Source organism: Trichechus manatus, unplaced genomic scaffold (assembly GCF_000243295.1).
Source record: "Trichechus manatus latirostris isolate Lorelei unplaced genomic scaffold, TriManLat1.0 scaffold00235, whole genome shotgun sequence".
Taxonomy (NCBI): domain Eukaryota; kingdom Metazoa; phylum Chordata; class Mammalia; order Sirenia; family Trichechidae; genus Trichechus; species Trichechus manatus.
The window spans coordinates 2,066,358-2,091,765 of NW_004444171.1; the positions used below are offsets into that span (position 1 = coordinate 2,066,358).

The following is a 25,408-nucleotide window of genomic DNA, read 5'->3' on the forward strand; positions in this document are numbered from 1 at the left end:
ACTGACTGCTCTGACAGGGATCACAACAGAGGGTCCTGGACAGAGCTGGAGAAAAATGTAGAACAAAATTCTAACTCACAAAAAAAGACCAGACTAACTGGCCTGACAGAGACTGGAGAAACCACGAGAGTATGGCCCCCGGAGACCCTTTTAGCTCAGTAATGAAGTCACTCCTGAGGTTCACCATTCAGCCAAAGATTGGACGGGCCCATAAAACAAAACAAGACTAATGGGGCACAACAGTCCACAGACAAGGACTAGAAAGCAGGAGGGGACAGGAAAGCTGGTAATAGCGAACCCATGGTTGAGAAGGGACAGTGTTGACATGTCGTGGGGTTATTAATCATTGTCATAAAACAATGTGTGTACTAACTGTTTAATGAGAAACTATTTGTTGTGTAAACTTTCATCTAAAGTACAATAAAAAAAAGTATAATAGCTACTTTGGATCAATTTCTAAAACCAGTACCTCTTCTACTCCATTAATATTTTTATACACCAGACTAAAATGTACACCAGAAGGAGGTACTTAGTAGAAAAATGACTATATGGCCAGACTTTGGATCAGAATTATCTGAGAAAATCCTTCAATTACTCAGGACAAGAAAAGGGCAAGTGGGCTAGTTGAAGATTTTACAAGTAGTAACTGATAGATTATGTTCAGAATGTCTCTTGTAGAACAGCTTCCTCCCACAGACAGATTATGAGCTACTAGGCATGGGTATTTAAAGTCAACTTTTCCTTTTCTCATGCTTTGAAATCAAATCACAAATTATCACTTGACTTATTAATAACTAGATTTATTAATAAGTACAGCCAGAGTGCAACTTGAAAAAAAAAATTTTTTTTCTATGGTTGAATGGTCCTTCATAAAGAAATCAGGTCTTTTCAACACTACTTGAAATAATTTCCTTTCCATGCCAGACATGGTTTATTTGCTGTTTTCAGCACTGAATGTTTTTAGTAGAAATATGAAACAAACTTCAACTCGATGGGATAATTGTGTGTCTCTTCATAAAACACAAGATTGTCTATTTTATATGCATTGTCTACCGATAATCCAGGGCCTGCGACTGAGTTAGAACATATCTTTGACCTAAATCCACACACACAAATCGCTCTCTGCTCTCTTTACTTGCAGGCCACACAAGATGCAAAACACGGCTCGGGGAATGGGCACGTCTTCCCGGTTATTTCGTCTGATCCTCACAGTACCGCCAATTACATACTTTAAGAATGTGGCAAATGCTTGGAACAGTTGTGAAAGAGCCAAAACTTTGACTGGGTCTGCATAAGGGATCGCCATCCCCCCATCCACTGTAGGCTTGTGGAAAGAACTCTGAAGCACGCGTCTGCAATGGCGACAGGTGCAGGGATTGTGGTCTGATCAGCCTCAGCAAGAGACAAAGACCCCTTACACAGCGGCAAAACACGCAAGGCCATCAAAGGTGGGTCGATATGTGCACACTCGTATCGTTTTATGTTGCTGTCCTTTTCTCACTGCTACACACAGTTAAGGTCCAAATGCTGGTTCCTGTACATTCCAAAGCCAGAAATAATAATTGTCTTAAATAAGGCAGTTAACCTGAGAAGCATCTTCCAAAACAAAAATCCCACACTTAGGAAAAATTTTAAATAAATCAAAAAAATCACAGTTAGCCAGAACCCCACACAAATGCTGTTTAATTCAGAGAAATCAACTGTTAAAACATGCCTATCGAAGTTACAGGGACATGATCTGGCAAATAGAGATTCTCCTAGTTTGGTATAAATTAAGTTGCTCTGGTGATCTTATTAACTCTTTTAAGTTACCATATTATTCACGCTGTGTGATTTAGGATCTAGGGGCTGCAAACAGTCTTGTACTAGTGATATGTACGAGAATACAGTTTCTGATAGTTTATATTAAGAAGTACTTTAATACTAATGTAAACACTGGTTTCAGAAATAATAGCTGTAAACACATCAATAGTTGTAAACTATGGTTGTAAACACATCAATCTAATACTAGTTGTAAACGCATTAATCTAAAAGAGAACCAAGTTCTTTTTTAAGAAACTGTTACTCACCAGCTGGCTTGAGAGCAAAGTCCATTAAAACTGGGCACTTGTTTACAAAGTAAAAGGGGGAACAGGCTAAACTGTATTCTCAGTCAGCAAGGTCCTTTCACTTCTAAGATTAGGAATGCACCTTAAGCCTGATTGTTATTAGGGAAACAGAGAAGTAAGTAGAGTTATTAAGGGAAAAAAATATTTTTGTTTCACAAATATAGGTCAACTGCTGAACTAAATTTCTTGTAGTAAACCTGAGTGATTCTCCACATAAACAGGGGTGGTGACGACAGTCAGGTATTATTTAGGTGTTTACCAACTCATTCCCGTAGTAAGACTATTCACGTGAAAAGATTTTCCACCTACACAGAGTTTTAAAAAATTGAAAGTTTTTGATAATTTTATAAGCACTGTTACATTGTATTATTACATTAGCTCTTTAAACAACTTGGTTATGTAGTCAGGCAGGGATATTAGTCCTATTTTACTTCTGAGGTACCAGAACTCAGAAAAGTTGAATGACAAGTCATTGTGAGGGACTTGCCCAAAGTTGTACAGGTGCTCATTGCCCAAATCATGTAGATTGGTCAATGATGGAGAAAGCCCACTCAACGTCTCACCCATTAGATATCATTTAAGATGTCTTTTTTAAACTACTTGCTCCCTCAATGAAAACATTCTACTTGCTTTCAGATTTTAACTTCATGGAGTCCTCTTTTGGTGACTTTAATATGTGGAAGAAAGTGAGTATAGTAAATATAATAGTACAAAAATAAAGTGAAACCACAAAGTCCTTTGTAACTCCTATCTGAGGCAATCAAAGAGGGTAAAACAGTGTTGTCATAACGGTATAATATGTAACGGAAAAGAAAGTATACGAAGAGGAAAGGTAAAGGATCCAAAACTGAAGTTACTTCACTGTCAAATAAATCTATCTGTCAAAGATGTTTCAGGCATCAGCAAACCTTTTTAGATTATTTTACCCAAAAATATGCTACAAGTAAGTAAGGCATAGGGAATTAGGGTCGTTTACACTTTAAAATACTGATTTGCATTCTAACACTCCTGTTTCTGATTGTTTTATCAAGGCGATTGGAAAGACTCGTGAAAATACTTGGCTATAAATAAGCCAAATATAACCGTAAGAAAAATAATGAAATGAAAATTTCACCAATTTCTCTATATAATGAGAAATATTTTGACTGTTGACATGACTAACAGGCAAAACGAAAATGATAAAAATGACAAAAAATGAGGACAGTATATAGCAAAAGGAAATCCTGGTGGCGTAGTGGTTAAGTGCTAAGGCTGCTAACCAAAAGGTCAGCCGTTCGAATCCACCAGGCGCTCCTTGGAAGCTCTATGGGGCAGTTCTCTGTCCTATAGGGTCGCTATGAGTCAGAATCAACTCAATGGCAACAGGTTTTTTTGGTTTATATAGCAAAAAAATAAGAACAACAACATAGACAAACCTGGATATTTACAACAGTGTGACTCTCCAATACCAAGCCCAGCTTTTTATTTATTTCCTATGTGTCACTCATAGTGTGTAAGAGAATGGAAAGCTCACTTTTCATTTTGTTTCTCATCAAACAGATCCTCCATAAAATGTCACCCTCTAATGACAGCTAAAAATACATGAGAATCTAATCTTCTTCAAACACTTGCTTCTTTAGCTGGAAGTGTCAGAGAGGAAAACACTCCATAAACAAAATGTAGATGCTAAGCAACTAAAATAGCTCCCATTTCCTTTCTCTGTAAACTCTCATTATTAGCTCCCCTGTTATTTCCACCCAAGGAAGTGCCTCTGCAGCACTGACTATTTTCACAGGCTTTGCAAGGGGCAGACTCCACAGGTTCACAAGGATGTTTGTTTTGGCAAGGGGCTCTGACTTCCTCTGCTTCTCTGAACACAATGCAGCCCTCATTTTTGCCATCTCCAGGGTAAAAGGAAGCGTCCTAAACACCAGAGATAACCTCCTCAGCATTTCCATTTCCCCCAGTAGTTTTAAAAAAAGATTGTTCTGTACCATAATACATTTTGTTTTTTCCACATTTTAGGATATAACCAAAACTTATACTTGGCTGTTTATTACAGAGGGGATTATAGTGCAAATCCAATTGTTTGGCCTGTATTCGTTTTGGTCATTACTAAAAAGGCATCTATGCTTTATATCTGGAATATCAAAAGTTTAAATGACATGATTTTTTTTTTGTTTTTTAAAGGTAGACTAAATGGCAGTTTGGCTAGCTCCATAACAGATCTACCTGTTTTCTTCTTCAGTCCTGTCACGATTTTTGATGTCCCATATCACATGAACAGATAAATAGAATGCATCTCAAAAACACACACACAGATATGCACATTTGAGGTGTAATTGGATATATATATGTTGTTGTCAGATGCCAATGATTTGGGTCCTGACTCATGGCAACCCCAAGCACAATGGAATGAAATGCTGCCCAGTCCTCCTCCACCACCCCCGGGATCAGTTGTCGATTGCACCATTGTGACCCATAGAGTTTTCACTGCCTGATTTTTGGAAGCAGATGTCCAGGCCTTTCTTTTCAGTCCACCTCAGTCTGCAAGCTCTGCTGAAACCTGTTTAGCATCATAACAACACGAAGTCTCTACTGACGGACAAGTGGTGGCTGAACATGAGGTGCACTGGCCCGGAACAGAACCCAGGTCTACTGCATGGAGGTGAGAATCCTACCACTGAACCACCAATGCCTACAAATCTATACACAGACCCAGACGCAGACACACACACACAAAACCACAATACTGGCTTGGCATACATTTCATTTCTTTCACCGCAAGTTTAATATGAGTTTCCGACTTCTCAAATTTATATGTTTTTGGAACCGGCAAGCCAGACAAAGTTAATTCCATCTATTTACTAGTTCTACCTAGAGAATGGTATTATACAGAAAATAGTCCTGCATCCCTCCTCACTGTCTTGCCAATTTTGCTGGCCTTTTCGCAGAGGCTACATGTGAGTTGAGCTGATCCTATCCTGATCCCATCAGGTGTTTAAACTATGGTATTACTCTCATGAGAAGCAGGAAGGGCTATTCAGAAACAGCTGCCATTTGCTCCATGAACTTGGAGCAATAAGAAACTGACCTATTGAAAAATCCAAGGAGTGTTACGATTAATGGTGGAAAACTCTTTAATCTTTGAGTTTTTATTCTCAAATAGCAAAGATGTGATTTCCCTGTCAAAGATGAGCAAATAAATGTTCTTTTACATTTTAAACTTTCTATCCATTTCCGAATCTTCATGCCAAACAAGATTATGGTAGCAGAAGTTACTAACTGCAGTGCAGCATTATGCACCAGCACTCTGCTGCCCTCTTAACTACTCTGGCTCCTGTCTTGCCTGAGGTTATAGACCTAGAATTCAAGCCTGCACATGCCCCATTCTAACACTACCATCTGATGGTGACACATTTCCCTTTGACCTCACACAGCATTAATGTTTTATAGCTCCATGCATGAAATATGTCAGACAGGTCTGTGTTCTGCCACTTACAGGTAACAGCCCTGTGACCCCACTTAACTTTTGTGAGCCTCGGTTCCTCATTGTAAAATGAAGATGACAATAGTATCTACTTTATAAGAATATTGTAAAGTTTAGATTAAATGAGATGATGTACATAAAGGTCTGAGCATTGTACCTGAAACACAACAAGAGCTGAATAAGCATTGCTGCTGTTGTAGGGTCAGTATAATTGTTGTTATAGTACCATTATTTCTTCTCCTTGGGATCAGCAGGGGGAAGACTGGATAACGTGCCTTTGTTGCCTAGAAGCCATAGGAAAGGCTCTTTGATGGTAAGTTTATTTCTATAAGTGACTGGTCTAGCACAATGCCCTTTCATTTCCCATTGATTTAACCATTAAAACACTTCCAGCAGGATGGACAGTTCTCTGCTATGACTTTGTCGATGATCTGCATGTTACCCACTGGGAAAGAATTTAGAAGTGACACCTTCACCCAGCTTAGTCTCCAACTCTAGATCAAAGATGGCCTCTCCAATCCTGATGGTTTCCTGGAATGGCGATTAGAGTGGAATCATAAAAATCAGTGTTCCAAGCAGGAACTTGGGATTGGCTTCTGCCACTGTCCTGGGCCCACAAGCCACAATCTCCCCATGAGATGGCCATTTTCTGGTATTTTGGGGTCATAAATTGTCTGCTTCAACTAAATACTGAGAGCTTTTAAAGGAAGGACGGATTCTTATTCATCCTCGAATTCCTCATGGCCAAGTTAACTGCTTTGCATAAAGCTGGTTTCTCTTTACCTTAAATGGGATGAGTCATATGCTAGGCAAAAATTTAGACTCTTCATTCCTGCTCCGGTATCATACTATTTAATTTCTGCAGCTTTAGAATATATTTTACTTTCTGGCAGGGCTAAAACCTTTCATTTATATTTAGTCATTTTCATGAAAGTATCAGACCTTGCTACTACCTGTCGGTCAGCTTGTTGTACAGTGGCTGCTTGCTATGATGCTTGGAACTATGCCACCAGTATTACAAATATCAGCAGGGTCACCCATAGTGGACAGGTTTCAACAGAGCTCCCAGACTACAACAGACTAGGAAGAAAGGCCTGGCAATCTACTTCCTAAAATTAGCCAATAAAACCTTATGGATCACAACAGAACATTGTTCTCAGTTGCTTTGGGCATGTCATCAGGAGGAATCAATTGCTAGAGAGGGACATTATGTGTGGTAAAGTAGAGGCCAGCAAAGATGAGAAAGACCCTCAGTGAGAGGGACTGACACAGTAGCTCCAACGATGGACTGAAACATGCCAGTGATAGTACATAAAGTCATCAAGAGTTGGAGTTGACTTGACGGCAGCTATTTATCTTACCCCATCTGTCTGTCAGTTTATTGTACTGAGGTGGCTTGCATGTTGCTGTGATGCTAGAAGCTATGCCACTGGTATTCAGATACCAGCAGGGTCACCCATGGTCGACAGGTTTCAGCTGAGCTTCCAGACAAAGGTGAACTAAGAAGAAGGACCTGGCGGTCTACTTCTGAAAACAATTAGCCAATGAAAACCTTATGAACAGCAGTGGAACATGAATACTGAATATACTACGGACTGCCAGAAGAATGAACAAATCTGTCTTGGAAGAAGTATGACCAGAATGCTCCTTAGAAGCAAGGATGGTGAGATTTTGTTTCACATACTTTGGACATTATCAGGAGGCACCAGTCCCTGGAGAAGGACATCATGCTTGGTAAAGTAGGGGGTCAGCAAGATGGGTTGATAAGTGACTGCAACAATAGGCTCAAGCGTAACAACAATTATGAGGATGGTGCAGGACTGGGTAGTTTTTCGTTCTGTTGTACACAGGGTTGCTAAGAGTTGGAACTGACTCAATGGCACCCAACAACAACAACAATCTATCTCTATGTACCATGTCTCAGTGAATCTTTACTTTTCTCCTCTAAGATATTCTAATTTTTGCTATTTTTTTTTTGTAATAAGTCATGGTAAATTCTAGAGTCTTCAATTTTTCCAAATTTTTTTTTCTAGGAATCTTTTAGGTTTTTTTTTTCATGAAAATACATTTGTGTCTGAAATATGGTGTTCAGACACACACTTTCTGAAGGTACAGCCTTAACTGGCACCAAGGAGAATGAGAACTTCCATTTCTCTCCCTCCTGTACTGCCCATCACACTTCTGTGAGGATAGACTAAGGGTACTGTGACCTCTTCACAGGCTCAGCTGACTGTGGTCACCACCAAAATGCCCAAGTCTTTTCCTTTGATGTGGTTATTTAGCTACGTACTCTTGTTTCTGTACTTGAAACTTTAAGGGCCCAGGATTCAGGTTTGGATTGGGGTGAAATGAGGGAGCCTGGTGGGATATAGAGATGGAGCTACTCTTGTTCAGGGTCCACAGCATGTGGCCCACAGGAGTGACTAGACTGGAGGCCACAAAAGACCCTGACTCAGTTTGGGCAACCTGCCCTAGCAAATGCTCCATCATTAGAGGACCTGCTTGTTATGCCAGCTTATCCAGTCATTTTGGATCCTACTCTGCACCCTGTTCTTTGCCACCCATCCACCCTAGCCTCCAGTCTGATGAGCACATCATCTAAGTCACTGATTGAAAATAAGGTTCGTTCTCGCTACATATGTTACCAGAGACCTCTCTCCAGATAGACAATGATTCATTTATCACAACAGAAGATAAAGTTATTTCATCTCATCAGTTCCCTTAGCTGTTTCATCACTGAGCCTATGTCTACCTGTTTGTAAATGCTTACTAGGGGTCCACTGTGTGCTAGGCACTGTGCTTGGGGCTTGGGACATAACAGGGGACACTTCATTGTCCTCAGTCTAGAATTCAGTCAAATGAATAGGCAATACAACTCACATGGTCAAGATCCCAGGGGTGGGTAATGGATGTTATGGATCTATCTGAAGTTTGTCCCTCTATACATTGGTATATTAATGACCTACTTCAAAATATTATGGGAAGAACTAAACACATGAGTAAACTTTACAAAGAACTAGAAAATTACAAATATAAAATACATTCATTGTCACAATTTCTTGAAAAAGCTCATTACGTCAATGAAAAGGGGCAAGAACAATTGGGAGGACACATGCTCAACTCCCTAAAACTGTTAGGTTGGCCACTACAACCAAAAGGCAGAGAATGACTTGTGCCTTAAAAAATAGCTCTGTTTTCCACCTCACACCCACTAGGAAGCTATTTTCAGAAAAATAAAAATTAACAAGTGTTGACGACGACGTGGAGAAACTGGAACCCTGGGGAATTGCTGGGGGGTGGGAGACATAAAACGGTGTAGCCACTGTGGAAAACAATATGGTGGTTCCTCAAAAATTACACACAGAATTTGCAGCACTATTCACAATAGCCAAAAGGTGAAACAATCCAAGTGTCCATCAACAGATAAACAAAATGTGCTGTATACATACAATAGAATATTACTGAGTCTTAAACAGAAATGAACTTCTGATACCTGCTACAACGTGGATGAAACTTGAAAACATTATGTTGAGTGAAAAAAGTCAAACATAAAAGGACAAATATTGTGTGAACTCATATGAGATGTTTAGAGTAAGCAAATGCATGGAGAAAAAGTTTATTAGTGGTCACCAGGGGCTGGGGGCAGGGGGAAATGGTGACCTATTGTTTAAGGGGTACTGAGTTTCTGTTTGGGGTGATGGAAATGGATAGTGCTGGTGGTAGCACAGCAGGGGGAATGTAATTACTGTCATTGAATTTTAACTTAAAAATGATTCAAATGGCAACCCTTTTGCTTTACATATATATATAATCACACTAAAAATATAAATTTTTATATAAATACATAAAAGTACAATTAAATAATAAAATTAAAATAAAAAAATAGTTCTGTTTTGATCTTGAGGGAGGTTAAAGAAACAGGGAAAAGATCTAGAGGACTGCAGATGCAGCTGTGGAAAGTGCATTTCTTTGGCAGGATGTCACTCGCTGCATCCAGCTTTGGGAAAAAGAAGCAGGGGGTATGGGGGAGAGGCATTGTTGAGGAAGAGAGTATTACCATCTCTTTTCTTTAGCTAAGACTTTTGAATTTTCCAAAGAAAGAAACACATTTACAATAGGCCCCAAAACACAGAAGCAAACACACAAAAGGTCTGTCAGAGCAAGTCCTCCAAGGGGGAACGTCCCTTCCTGTCTAAGGGAAGAGGGAAGAGTATCAGGGTGAGTGTGGGGATGATGAGGAAGAGTTTCACTCAGTGAGACGTGTGAGTGGAAAAGGAGTAATCTGAATCCACTCAAGTCTTCTGGGGCAAAGATGAGTTGTGGAGTTAACGATCTCTGACAACACAGAATGCTACACTCTGCATTGTCCTCACCTTCACGGAGGGACAGGCACTCTAAAGTGACAAGGAAACACGCACTTTGTGATTTTCTAAAACATCAAACTTGTGTTATTCACGTTACTGGTGAAGGAAGTGGAAAGACTTGTGCCACATCTGAAAGAAAACTCTGGCAGCTAATTTAAGCTGCAAAGGAGTCAAATGTTTATTTAATTTGAAGTATATTCAGATGTGAGGAGAGGTCACTGTATACGTAGGAAGGCCACCTTGACCCTGATGCCCTCTTCCTTTCTAAATGTTTACTCCTCCATTACAAAGCCATAGAGGGGATGTGTCTCATGCTCCAAATCCAAACTTTGCTAACTGTTCTTCTTCTGCAAGTACAGAAGGAAAGGGGCATGATCCCCCCGGTAAGAAGGGCAGTGTGCAGGGGGTGAGCACAGGGACTGAAGGAAGCACAGCCAGGCCTGAATCAGGCCCAACAGGCCCTGGCAGCAAGGTGTCTGCTGGGCAGCTCAGCCTGGCCTAAGATTCCATGCCCTCAACTGAAATGGACATCATAATTCTAAACTTCCCAGGGTGCATGTCATAAATGGTAAAAAAGAGGTATATCTATATGTTATTTTGAAGAAACATGGTTAACAGGGGTTAGAAAGCTAAACAGAGTGAAGATAGTTTAACAGGACATCCAGATGTTGTTGTTAGGTGCTGTTGAGTTGGCTCCGACTCATGCAGACCCCATGTTCAACAGAATGAAACACTGCCCAGTCCTGCGCCATCCTTACAATCGTTGCTATGTTTGAGCCCATATCCAGATAGCAAGAGAGAAAAACCTAGGTTTCAGAAAAGTATCAAATGCAAAGAAAGGGAGAGGCACAGAGAAAAAAGGAAAGGTGAGGAAGAAGGAGAAGGAAGAAGAGAGAGAAAGAGGGAGGAAAAGGGAGGAGGAAGAGGAGGAGAAAAGAGAGAAGAGAGTGAGGTTGACTAGAAGGCAGTGAGTAGGGGAGACGGAGACTGGACTCTGGAGGGAGCCAGGGCTGGATATGCAGCACACACAGCACCATAGCAGTTCGCTTGAGGGTCAAGGTCCCACTGTCCAAACACCTCTGACCCAAGGCCATAGATTAGGGCCATCTTTGCGACTCGTCTTTGCCCAGGAAAGAAACTCAGTGATCAGTTGGTGAGTTCCCTTGAGTGGGAGGCCTTCGAGAGTCAGACGACATGAGGTTCTTGCCGTCAAACATCTATGGAGAGACCACCAAGCACCAGGCACTATCCTGGGTGGTAAGCATATAGTGGCAAACAGGTGTAACTGAAAGGAAATGGAAGGAAAGCAAAACGTGTTTTACGCCAAGCTCCATGGCCATCTTCCACCACTCCTTAGTGTATACTCTAATAATGAGCATGAAGAAATCCAAGGTGAAACCAGATCCAAGCTCTGGCTTTTAAAATCAAGAAGAAGGCACACTCCACTTTAATTACCCCCATTAAGCTTTCTAGCCAACAGTAAGAAACATAAGAGCTTTATGCTTTACTAGCGCTTCCTTACGACTCCCTGCATGGTGCAAATGGTTGATGTGCTTGGTTGCTAACCGTAGGTTGGAGGTTTGAGTCCACCCAGAGGTGTCTTGGAAGAAAGCCTGGCAATCTACAGCCACAAAAAAAAAAAAAACAAAAAAAAACCAAAAAAACAGCCACTGAAAACTCTGTGGAGCACAGTTCTGCTCACACGAGGCCAACCATGAGGCAGAGAGGACTTGATGGCAACTGCTTAGTGCTTTTTTAAGTATCATTCCATTTTACTGTGTGAGGTAGTCACACCCATTTTACAGATGAAAAAAAATGGCATGATGTTAGATGCTGGGGTTACGGCAGGGAATAAAGAGACAAGGGCCCCTGATTTCAATGGGAGGGGCAAGAAGAAAAACAAAACGGGAGAAAGGCCCAAAAAGTGACCTAAGGCCTTGCTGATGGAGAGAATTTGAGCAGGTCTAGGTACAGTGATCAGCTGCTCCCTGGAAGCCCTATGGGGCAGCTCTACTGTATCCTACAGGGTCGCTATGAGTCGGAATTGACTTGATGCAACAGGTTTGGTAGGTGCAGTGAGGAGCATGACAGGGACAGGACTGCAGAGCTCTGCTGGACCTCAGGGAGTATGAGGGGAGGGGCGAGAACTTAGGTCAGAGGTGTAGACCAGCACCAGACCACACAGGGCCTTGTTGGCTCAGATAAGAACTTGGATTATATTCATGTGTGATGTGAAGCCGTAAGGGGCATTAAAGAGTGACATAACCTATGTTTTGACAAGCGTCACTCCGGCATCTGTGTGGAGAATGTTCTGCAGTAGGAAGCAGCATGAGCAGAAGCAGGGGCCAGCTAGGAGACTGCTAATTAGTATCTGTCCAAGACAGAGGCGGTAGGGTTGGGTCAGGGCACTCAGGTGAAGATAGTAAGGAAGGGCTGAAGGTAGGCCAGTGTCAAAGGTGAAACGTGCAGGCTTTGCAGACAGGGTGCGTGTGGCATCTGAGGGAGAGAGAGGTGAGAAGGATGTGCGTAATGAGCTTGTCCTCATCATCTCATACACAGGAGGGGTCCAGATGGGGCCTTGTCCCCATCCTGTGCCGAGGCCACACGTGCTAACCAAAGGGGCACTCTTTACCACTGTACCCCATCTACCTCAGACTTCTTCTCTAAGAGGCACCCAGGATGCCTACTGGCCAGGTGAGTAGGGGCTGTGAGAGATACATCCACATGCCAGAGCAAGTCAAAGGCCTGCCATTATTATGGAAAGTAATTTCAAAAAAGATCTCCGGGCATCATCCGCTTTACCTGAAGCAAACACCCACCACCACAAGGCATGTTATAAGAAATGGAGCCAACTTCACTGCAGGGAAAGCACTGCAAGAATGACTTTGCAAGGATGAGAATCCGCATCTACCTCAACATCCCTGCTGGGAGAAAGGAGGAAACACTTATGTTCATTTTAGTAAACAAATTTTAAAAATCAGTCCTAAGAGGAGAGAGGACACTGGAATCTGGAGTCCCACAGGCCAAGTGGCATCACCACCGTGATAATCGCCCTGCTCCCTGGGGAAGTACCAATTCAGGCTGCAGGCCCTCGCCTCTCACGCTCTCGGAATGCAGTGCCAGTGGGACAGAGCAGGATCATGGACACCCCCAGAATGGCTAGAGATAACTCACGTCTGAAACGGACTTTAACTCTGGCTATGATCCAATGGATACCTCAGTTCCTGATTAAACATATCTTAGGGCATCCAGTTAGCATGATTTCATTACCTCTGGTAATATGGTAGTTGCCTAACTATTCTAATGATTCAGGAAATGAAACAGCAAGGAATAATTCCTTCCAGTACATTTCTAACATATGCAGATTATCCAAATTATTTACGCAGTATGAAATGCTGCATTTTTATGTAGACAATGCACAGAGATACGAAAGTAACGAATATCAATCCATGTTTTCAAGTTACAGAGCCTGTGCCTAGCAGCTGTTCAACAGCTATCTGTGAAGCACGTAAGCAAATTTTTCATACAAAAATCCATTTTGTGTGATACTAATAACACGATCATTTGTGTGATCATAACACGAACCACCATCATCTCGCATTCTGATAGCCAATCTCACTAGTTATTTTGGTCGCAAAGCAATAAACTTGCGGTGATATACCAACGCACTTGTCACACTGGGATTTTATGGTGTTGAACATAATGACTATAATAGTTCAAATTATGTAAGACAAAAAGAAACCTGAGTAATTTTAAAATAGTTTTGAATTACTTTTTAATTACAATAAAAAGAATTTGTAGTTGGTATTTGGTACCAAGGTGGGCATATAATACATACGTATTGAGTGGCTAAATGAATGGTCATTTATTTCATATTTGTGGAGAATGATAACTAAAATTCGGTAGCACATCCTGCCTAGTAAACTTTCACACATTACTTATTTCTAGTTAATTATCAATAAAAATGAAGTAAACTGCTTTGTAAGATGCACAATGCTGTATGAAGATGTCAACAGGATGATTCAGATTGTTGTTCTGTCTTTAACGGATAAACTGAGTCACCTAATTAAGGATTCCTTGACAGCAGTATTCTATTCTTATTCTATTCAAACAGAGGGTCCCAGGACTTAAAGAGATGTGGAGCTCTCCTTCTCTATAATTCTTGTTCAGGTTTGTGGCTGAGAGGGAAAGGTACAGACAGAAGATAGGATTCTGGTGTTGTTTAATAAGACAAGCCTGGCCCAAGGACTCGTTTTTTTTTGTTTTTCTTTTGTACATTAGGAGTTTGTAGCAATAGGGAATTTAGATTTTTAAATATAATCTGCCACTTGGTTAATGCAGGACCCTGGCCGGGGGCCACCGTGGCTTCACCCCTGCTGCTCAGCCCTCCCTACCTCAGCACACTGGCTAGTCCTACATTTGGAACAGAACTGTGGCTGGCTCTCACCCCAACTCCATGTACAGACTACACACACAGGGAAGGAGGCCTGGAAAGGGCGAGCAACTTGCTTGTGATCTTGTGACTCGGAAGGGCAGAGCTGGGCTCTGAACCCAGGAGAGCAGCCCCAGAGTCAGTGTTCTGACCACATCCCACGTACCAGTCAATGCTGACTCCCGTTGTACAGATGAGGAAACTGAGGACCAGAGTAAGCGGAGCTCAGGGATGCCCACCCAGGCATCTGTGCCCACTGACCCCCCTGCTGATCCAGAAGCAGCGCTTGTGGGAAAAACAAGGACCTGGGTCATGAGCAAACTGGAGGAAAACGAACGCTCCTTAGGATCATGTTGTTAAGGACTTGGGATGTAAAGGGACCTCTGACCCAAATGCAGGTGCCTCCACCAAGACTCCTCAGCAGTTAGCCAGGGCCTCCAACAAAGGATGAGACCATGTTGGCACAAAGGGGCGGGGGGGCAGTGTGTGACCTGAAGACCTGTAGGGGGAAAGAGGTCAGCAGTTAGCCAGGGCCTTGGACAAAGGAAGAGACCATGTTGGTACAAAGGGGCGGGCAGGCCCATGTGCGACCTGAAGGGAGAAAGAGGAAGAAAACTCCCTCCTGTCTGGAACATACAATTTCTTAGTCCCCTCAGGCAAGCATTCCCAGCTCCCAGAGAGAAGTGGTGAAAGTTAGTATCTGAGCCCCACTATATATTTTTATTTTACCATATAACTTTAAGCCTCAGTTAACTCTGCAGTAAACTGTATATAATTATTATTCCATAGCACAGATTCATTCATTTTCAGGTAATTTACTGCTGAAGAATCTCGTCAGATCTGTTAAAAATATTTACACTAGTAGACTCTCACATTTGATTAGTCAAAATTCTGAGTGAGTGGACTGGGGAGGTGGCAATCTATGGTGGTTCTCAAAGTGGGGTTCCCTAGAGCAGCAGCAACAGCATCACCTGGAAACTGGTGAGAAAGGCAAATTCTTGGGCCCCATCCTGGACATGCTGTTGCGTCAGAAATTCTCTGGGTATGGGGCTAGTAACTGTGTTTCAACAAGCCCGTTGGTTGATTCTGATGCTTGCTCAAGTTTGAGAAATACTGTCTTTGCATATGGTGCCTTGACAGTATATAATACAGGTAGTCACCGACTCATGACGTATTTTATGAGTTACAACGAACCACACTTACTACTATCTTTTATTTTTGGTTTTGCTTTATTAGTAACATGTACCACATGCAATGTTGCAGCGTGTAATTTGCAGATGTTATCATTCTCATGCCAACCCTCAAAGACAAATAAAGAGGATTTATAAAGACACCAATAATAAAAGGCAATAATAATGAAAACCAAAAAAAAAAAAAGAGGTATTCAACTTAATGTCAGAACCGACTTATGAGGGAGTTGTTGGAATGGAACCCTGTCATAAGTCAGAAACTACGTGTATATCATTCCCGTTAAAAATACATTCAAGGTACTGTGGGAACAGAGATGATGATCCACAGGAGAGTGGTCCTCTCATCTCCTGAAAAATAATATGTCCCTTTACCCACTCTGCCAACAGGTTTTCACAAGGACACCATTCATGTCTTTAATTGGCTCCATGCGCAGCCACCGCCCATCTGTTTGGGGGCCTGTGTGTTGCTATGATGCTGAACAAGTTTCAGTGGAGCTTCTAAACTAAGATGGACTGGGGACAAAGGCCTGGCAATCCACTTCCTAAAATCCGCGCATGAAAATCCTGTGGAGCACAATGATTCAATACGCAACCGATCACGGGGACAGTGCAGCACCTGGCAGCATTTTGTTTTGCTGTGCATGAGGTCGCCATGAGCCGGGGCTAACTCCGTGGCAGCTAATAATAACAATACCACTTCTGGAAAAATCTCTTTGAAAAACGGTTTAAGAAATCACAGTGATAAGGGTCACTCTGGCAGCTGTGCGGAGAACATTCTGCAGCAGGGAGCAGCATGAGCAGAAGCAGCAGCCAACCAAGAGGCTGCTAATTAGTATTTGTCCCGGTGACAGGCAGGGCTGGGCCAGGGCACTCAGGTGAAGGTGGTGAGGAAGGGATGAAGTCAGGCACGTGTCAAAGGTAAAATGTGCAGGCTTTGCAGACAGACTGTGCGTGGTATGTGAGGGACAGAGAGGTGAGAAGGATGAGCATAATGATCTTGTCATCATCTCATACATGGGAGGGATCCAGGTGTGGTCTTGTCCTCCTCCTGCGCCCACATCACACATGCTAACCGAAGGGGGCGCTCTTCACCACTGCACCCCATCTGCTTATAAACTTAGGAGTATATAATCAGTAACAAATACTAACTACAAAGATTTTAATTTCTTTTTTTTAAGTTTCAGATGAACTGGGAGATGGCTAAAATCATTCCACCTCCACGACCTGAATGAGTAAATACTTCATTTTTTAAGTAGTTGATAATTATATGGTCTTTTAAAATATGAAAGTCTATGCATTCTCATTTTCTTATAAACCGGTCATGTCCTTGATATTAAACGTATTTTTCCTTATTCAAGCTACTGGTATTAGTAACAGTTGCATATAAACAAGGTTTTCCAAACAAACATCTTATCTTTACATGGAAGGAAGTTCATGAAGAAGGAATTGACGTTCTTCCCCAACGATGACGACAATTCATTTTTGGGTTCCTTTCCCAGAAATTAGTAAATAACAAAATACCTTTCACTTAAAAAAAAAAAAAAAAGCCTGTTCATAGCAAATGCTTAAATCTAATCCATATGCCACTCAAGTACTTAAAAAAGGAGATGGTTTCAGTGAGCCAATCTCTCCACTCATTCTGTGCCAAATAAAACAGACTTCAGTAAAAAGCTTTTATGGGGCTCAGAGGGAACTCTGCTCATTCTACAGGGTACAAAGTATTATTTATTTTTCATTCAGAATTCCCAATTCTCTACTCACTGTACATTTTCCCACTTAAGCAGACTTTATCCACTGTGGATAAGCACATTAAAACCAGAAAAACACAGCGAATTCTTCTCTGAATGGAAAAAATGTAAAAAATGCTCATGCAGTTTCGCGTCTACATTCTATAGCATTAGGAAAATGCAATTCTTATTAAAGAAAAAAAGCTTAAATAATATTGATACTGGGATTCCTACTTTTCACCGCTAAAGAAGTATTTCTCCTAACTAAAAGCAAAAGACGTTCCCAGCAGGATGCTAGTGGAAAAGGACAAATGCTGTACATATAGCCTGCATGTCGAGAAAAAGTTCAGAATCTGTTAGTTAGCATTCAAACCCAAGGAAATTAAAGAGATGCACTGTAGACAATCACAAGAAAGATCTTCATGTTTAATTTTCACTATTTAATCATTAGTATGTACGTCAAAATGATGAACCATTTGTGTCTAAAAACAGTTAAAACATCTTGGAGACGTCAAAATAAGTGGCATAAGAAAATGTTTAAGAGACACAAAATAAAAATATTTTCTGGTAAAATGTGTGGTATTACAGCTTTCAGATAGATTTTTTGGGATATGGATGGAAATGTCTGTGGTCTTGGAGACTTGAGGTTTAAGAATACCCTTGGAAGGACAGCAAAAGGCAACTAATTTATAAAGACCGATAGACAGACAGACTGCTATACTGACAGACAATGATGTCAATCAGGAAATGAATTCAAATCAGGCTACCAAAGAAATCCACTAAGCATTTAACATCTAACCACAACCTGGGGCGAAGCCTCAAATTTGGCAGGTACAGACTGGATTTCTAGTTCACATTAGGGAAAAGCCACTATATGAATAAGCAGAAAAGTGTTCAAACCTGATGCTATCAAGCACTACGAAGCAGAGACAGCTCAAGTCACACCAAGGCAGAAGGAGGGATTCAGGAAATTAAACTCATGCTAGGGAATAAACGGACTTTAAATGTGCTTTATGTAAATGTTAAAGTTCATTTTGTGATATCTCTGCAGGAAGCTTGGATTCAAGTCAATCAAAGACATCTCAGCTTAATGAAGAATAATGCATCTTTATCTTTATACTACACGCTTGATCTGGTATCTTAGGATATGTATGAAGCAGGACTATTCTTTGGGGGGATATCCTGCTTTGACTTGGGAAACAGCCTCTAAAAGAGGCAAAAGCAGATCAAATCTTGGCCCCTGCTGAATGCTGTCCCTGCCACACCCTGCCCAAATATAGGTAGGTTTAGAAAAATGAAAACATTTTTTTACGTGTTACGTTCTGAGTCCTGAAAAGAGACGTTACTGTCAAAGAGTGTCCTACCCCTGGAAAGTGAGGGTCTGGTATTTCAAATAATGTTTAAAGGCACCAGCCAGGTAGATGAGGGAAATAAGCTCAAATAAAGAACACCAGAGAGAGAACTTATTGTGGAGGACAGCGGTTGTTCTCATCAACACAGAAGTTTAATCACTTTCTAAGACAGAACGCTGTTCTGAAGATCAACATAAAAAAGGAGGCTTTTAAATACAAGGCCTCACAAGATAAGTACACATAGAGTAACTTAATATGCAAAAATATTCTCAGGTGTCTGCGAATCTGAATTATCGTGGGCATCTATTTCATGTTACGCCTCATCCCTGTACAAGCTGCAGATTTCACTGCCTTTACCCAGACAATCTTCTCATTAAGTAATCATGACTATGCCCCAAATTTCAATGCTGAAAATTACATATATGTTAATCAACAAGCATAAGCCTTTTGTACTAAAAGCACAAAAACAGTTTCCTTCCAGAATTGAAGCAAAGTGGCATCTCACCTTTATTTCTAAATAAAGCTTGAACGTTCACCTTAAATACTAGAGTTGCTGACGCCACACACTTGAAGGACTATAGTGCTCGGAGGGCGCTTCTGGAGCGTCGGCTGGTTGATTTAAAGGATGAACTCATTACGAGAGCTGCCCCTTCCCTACCTTTTCCGATGCTCTATCTTGCACAGGTGTCCCTGTACTTGGCAAGGAGGGAGGAGGCGGGGCTCGGCGCTTCTTCATCTCGGACTTCACAGACACCCCTGAGATGTTGCTGAGTGAGAGGGATGGACCCAGCGTAATGGAACGTGAATTCACAGACGGGGAGTTTGGCGTTGTCAGACAGCCCTGTCACAGGGAAGAAAAAAACAAACTCTTATCAATGCAAGATTGCCACTTCTCTTTGGATTAATGCTCAAACATGAAAACAAAGTGCCAAATCACTCACCCAACATTTAATATTGCCTCTTTCTTTCGGCAGGCTTGAATAACCTGAGCAAAACCTACATTGTCACTTTCCAGGGAAAATTACAGGAGATGACATTGACAACAGGCGGATGTTGCAAGGTTTATTTTCTTAATCACGACGGAATCTGCAGACTTTTTAAGCTACTAATAACACTGAGCAGCTAGAATCATTTACCGTATTCTGGACCAAGCTGCAGTTAACAAATTAGCCTCCTTACAACTTTACCCTGTTGTAGGAGTGAGCTCTTAAAGACATTAGAAAGAGCAAGGAGGACATTTCTCATGGGGAAGGAGGACCAACAGTTTCTTCTATCTTAAGAAGTTCTTCACTTGCTTTCAGGAAGGGGCTTTTTAAGTTTCTTCTTATTTTCAGAAGTTATGAAGAAATGACTTTGTAATATAAACAACACACTATGAACACTCTACATGACCAATGAATATAGTAGTTAGTGACAGATATCTAACAATCCGAAAATAAATGCAACTCAACATATTAAGCAATTGCTCCCAAGGTGCAATTTCTATACTGGCGAGCAGGCTAAAAAGCATGTATATTTTTTTCAATCCTTTTCCCCCTAAAAAAACTAGCTGTCATCAAGCCAATTTTGACTCATGGCAACCCCATGTATGTCAGAGTGGAACTGCGCCCCGTATGGTTTTCAATGAATGATTTTTCAGAAGCAGATCACCAGGCCTTTATTCTGAGATGCCTCTGGGTGGGCTCAAATCTCCAACCTTTTGGCTAGTAGCTGAGTATGTTAACCATTTGTACCACCCAGGGTCTGGCTCAATGTTGTGTCGCTGTTATATACCATCAAGTCAATTTCAACTCATAGCGAACCTACAGAACTGCCCGACAGGGTTTCCAAGGCTGAAGTCTTTATGGGAGCAGATCACCAGGTCTTTTCTCCCACGGAGCAGCTGCTGGGTATGAACCATGGACCCTCTGGTTTGAAGCTGACCGTTTAACCATTGTGTCACCAGGGCTCCTTGTCTTAATAGAATCATATAAATGTTAGTGCAGGAAGGTTGTTTAGAGACTAGCACCCTAATTTGAAATGTTTTCAAAAAAGAGAAAAAGCCGTGCCCTGCTCCGGCACTCCTCCTTGCCCTCCCTTGGTGCTTTCCCTCCACAGCACTACAACCTGGCTGTATTCCACATACGGAGTCAATGCAGCTGAGGGGTTAAGCCCACAGACTCTGGAGACATGCTGTCTGGGCTCGATTCCTGGCTTTGTCACTTACAGGTTACATGACCCTGTTTCTTAATTTCTCTCTGCCTCAGCTTATCTCCTGTAAAACTGGGATAAATAAAAGGACCTACACCACAAAGTTATCATGCAAACCAAATGAGTTACTACGTGCAAAGAGCTTTCAATTGTTTTGGCACAAAGGAAGCACCCAAAATGTGTTACTGATGATGATGATCACATATCTGTTTATTTATTTACCATCTTTCTCCCCCCACGAGCTCTGTGAGGACAGTGATTATTGCCTGTGCTATCATATTAAGCAACAACCAGGATTACTTGTGCTCAGACGTTGATTCTGTTATGTTTGGTCAACGATACTGTCATTCTGCTTCCTGAGAAAATAGTTGGAGACCCAGATTTTCTATTACTTAAGCGTTACAGCCAAAGAACAAAACAATCCATGAAGGTTGCTTTTTATGTCAGCTCATGCTTCCTTATGAGCTGTCCAAGGCCTTGGCCATCAAATACGGAGTTCCCACAGGAAACAGGTGAGGGATCTTACAGGAAAGAGTCTGACACCCAGAAAACTCGTCAATGCCTACATACGCTCCTGTGAAAAATGTAAAGCATTCCTTCCAACCCCTGAGCGCTGCAGACAGAGTACTCTTTACCAAGCAAATACGCCAATGCAAAATGAACTCTGCTAATTAGTTTTCTCTGCCTTCCATCCACTTCCATAGCAACCATGAAGACCTAAGGAGACAGATGCAGATTTACTTAAAGATGCAAGCTCCGGATGACCAAATGAAGTAACCAACGAAAACCAGAGAGGGGGCTTTGCTAATCCAAGGTCTCAGCTGTGAAGGTGTTTCACTGGGTAGCTGGTTATCTCAAATACCCTCAAATTCAAGAAGACATGCAAGCCCCATCTTTCCTCTTTGGCAGTCATTTAGCACTGCGGTGAGAAGCACACCTGCTGAGTTGCTCAATTTCCTTACCCATAATATTTGCTGATAGTGATTCTACACACACACATACACATACACACACAACACATGGTTTGTTAAAGCTTGTGAAATGCAACGGAGAACTATATCCTTGGTGACATTATTATCTCTGAAGTATGCACGCCCCCGTTTGGCATCCTGGAATCGCGACATTCATGACAACGCATTTCACAACCCGGCATCTAATTGCTTTTCTTCTCTCCACCCTGTCTAGACAGGGAACTTTCAATTCCTCTCCTCCTCAGTCCTCACCACAACTATGTGTGGCTGACGGATCACTCAACACTGCTATGAATTTACCTCTGTCCTTTAAATGCCCTGGGCACTTCAAAAAGCTCTATGCAGAATATTCCCTTAAAAGAACTGTACATGTTCTATTTATTTCGGGTTTTAACTCTGTGATCTTCTTGCCCTTAATGAACATTCTGACATCCATGTGAGGCTTTTGAGCTGCAAACTCCTTAAGGTAAGGATTTGAACAGGGTTCTCCTGACGCAGTATCTATCCAGCATCATGCACACGTGGGTACAGAACTTATAGGAAGGTACATCTTCCTCTTTAAAACAGGGAAAATTCCATTCACTTCAAAGTTGCTATAAGCATTAGACAAGTTACGTAAAGCACCTGGCATATTTCTGCCATATTAAAGGTGTCCAGTAAGTGTGGTTTCCTTCTTACCCGTGAAGCGTTTTTGGAGAGAATGACATCATTACAGCCACAGTGAGAAAAACTCAGACAGCAGTAAGCCAGAAGCCTAAAGAGCATCCCAACCAAGTTTCCCTGCAAGGTCTGACATCTGTTAGCCCTGAACCTGATGGACTTCTTAAGAACTATTATCCTAGTTTCTGGAACTTCACTGAATTTTGATACCCGTTGTCATTAAGTCAATTCCAACTCATGATGACCCTGTGTGTGTCACAGTATAACTCCATAGGGTTTTTCAATGGTTGAATTTTTGGAAGTAGATTGCCAGGCCTTTCTTCCAAGGCACCTCTGGAGTTGAACCTCCAAACTTTTGGTTAGCAGAGGAGTGTGTTAACCACTTGCACCATACAGAGGCTCCAATTTTGACACAGCAGGACAGCAAGTGCTTTTTACACCAAATCTGCTCTACACAGCCCATGAACATCTCCCCCCCCCCCACCAACACATACTTCCAAGCAGACACATTTCATGGTTCAATAGAGCTTGGTCCACCAGACCTTCTTGTTCACTGAGCTACACAACAGTATTTCTCAACTTTCAACCCATGTACAGCCAAAATGTTTACTGTCCAGAGAATATTTGTGGCTTAACTCCTATCTCTCATCTTTCCCCACTCCTGGAATATGTCTACAGAATTTAGAAAACAATCCACAGAATAATTTCAGTGAACAACACTGTTAAGTATTGGTTGTCCTTTAAAACACAGATTCATATCAACATGAAATAAAATGGAAAACCGAGAGTTTAGTCCATACAGCCCAGAGTGCAAACAGATTGGTCCATGTCCTATTTTCCCAGTTTCCTTGGATTCCTTCCTGCTACAAAGTGGCATTCAAAGTTCCATGAGGGAGAGACCACTGCTTGCCTGAAAGAGGGACTTGGTTTTCTGCTCCCTATCCACACTGGTCAATAATACTTTTCAAAAATTTCAAGTCCTTTTCTTGTAGGGAATTAATGCCTTTCTCTAAAGGCTGGCACTAAGACCCACAGATTTTGGCTATCACAGTCCTACCAGTTTTTCTTCGGAGTTTTTCTCCTGGGAGTGAAGCTTTTACAGGAAGTGTCTCCAGATAAATCCTTAAGAAAAGCAGTAGAGAACAGAGAGAAAAAGGAACAATGCAAACACAACCTTCCCACCTGAGGCGTCAACCTCCACCAGAGAAGCTGCTGTCAGCTGGAGTGAAAATCAAATCTGAAGCCACCCTGCCCAAGGCAATGTTAAACTCCATGTATCTACAACCCTGCTAGTAGCCAATCAATCTGTTTATTACACTCAGTATAAAATGTCAATAATTTGATCACATCAGGCACACATCTCAGAGGGGGAAGTAGGAAGAAAAGAAAACTAACAATTCCAGAATCTGAGTGTCAGCCTAAAATGAGACCAGTATCATCTGTCGAAGGAGCCCTGGTGGTGAAAGGGATAAGAAGACATGGCATGAGGGATATCATTGCTGACGTCAGATGGATCCTGGCTGAAAGAGAATACCAGAAAGATGTTTACCTGTGTTTTATGGACTATGTAAAGGCATTCGACTGTGTGGATCATTACAAATTGTGTATAACATTGCAAAGAATGGGAATTCCAGAACATTTAATTGTGCTCATGAGGAACCTGTACATAGACCAAGAGGTAGTCGTTCAAACATAACAAGGGGATAGTGCATGGTTTAAGTCAGGAAGGTGTATCCTTCACCATACATATTCAGTCTGTATGCTGAGCAAATAATCCGAGAAACTGGAGTATATGAAGAAGTACGGGGCATCAAGACTGGTGGAAGACTCATTAACAACCTGTGATATGCAGATGATACAACCTTGCTTGCTGAAAGCGAAGAAGAGTTGAAGCACTTACCGATGAAGATCAAAGACCACAGCCTTCAGTGTGGATTCCACCGCAACATAAAGAAAACAAAAATCCTCACAACTAGACCAATAAGCAACATCATGATAAATGGAGAAAAGACTGAAGTTGTCAAGGATTTCATTTTACTTGGATCTACAATCAATACCCATGGAAGCAGCAGTCAAGGAATCAAATGATGTATTGCATTGGGCAAATTTGCTGCAAAACACCTCTTTAAAGTGTTGAAAGCAAAGATGTCACTTTGAGGACTAAGGTGCACCTGACCCAAGCCATGATATTTTCAATCGCCTCATATGCATGCAAAAGCTAGACACTGAATAAAGAAGACGAAAGAACAGATGCCTTTGAATTATAGTGTTGGTGAAGAATACGGACTATACCACGGACTGCCAGAAGAACGAAGAATATGTGTTGGAAGAAGTACAGCTCAAGTGCTCCTTGGAAGCAAGGATGGCAAGACTTCGGCTCACGTACTTTGGACATGTTATCCAGAGGGACCAGTCCCTGGAGAAGGATACCATGCTTGCAAGGGAGAGGAACAGCAAAAAAGAGAAAGACCGTCAACAAGATGGACTGATACAGTGGCTTCAAGCATAACAAGTATGGTGCGGATGGCACAGGACCGGGCAGTGTTTTGTTCTCTTGTACATAGGATTGCTGTGAGTGGGAACTGACTCGATGGCACCTAACAACAATGCAATATAATTTTAAATTTAAAAATATATATATGATTGATTGTCTATGTGTGAAATGTGTTCATTATCTCAGGAAGTCTTATTTTCCTTGTATTTGAATTTTATGGTAACTTTGGGATAGTATCCTGTTGACAGGGAGGTTGGGCCATGTGTATGCCACATGTTCCAGTCAACGACTGGAGCTTCCCCAGAGGGAGCTGCACTGAGCCCCCATGGGCTGACAAAGGCGAGTCCTCCTCTCCCCATCCTGTTAGACACTGGACAACTGGTGGATGGGTCTCCAACCTCTGACATTGTGGCTCTGCCTCTGGAGTCAGGCTCTGTCCCTAAATGGATCA

The 25,408-nt window shown here is 41.7% G+C and overlaps 1 protein-coding gene across 1 annotated transcript in view; it reads right to left on the reverse strand.

Annotated features, from left to right (window-relative positions):
* Positions 1 to 25,408, reverse strand: part of COBL (cordon-bleu WH2 repeat protein) — a 237,734-nt gene that overhangs the window by 134,575 nt on the left and 77,751 nt on the right. Inside the window, exon 6 of the mRNA XM_023743099.1 lies at positions 19,301 to 19,483. Coding sequence (XP_023598867.1) covers positions 19,301 to 19,483 — 183 coding nt within the window. The remainder of the gene's footprint in view (positions 1 to 19,300; positions 19,484 to 25,408) is intronic.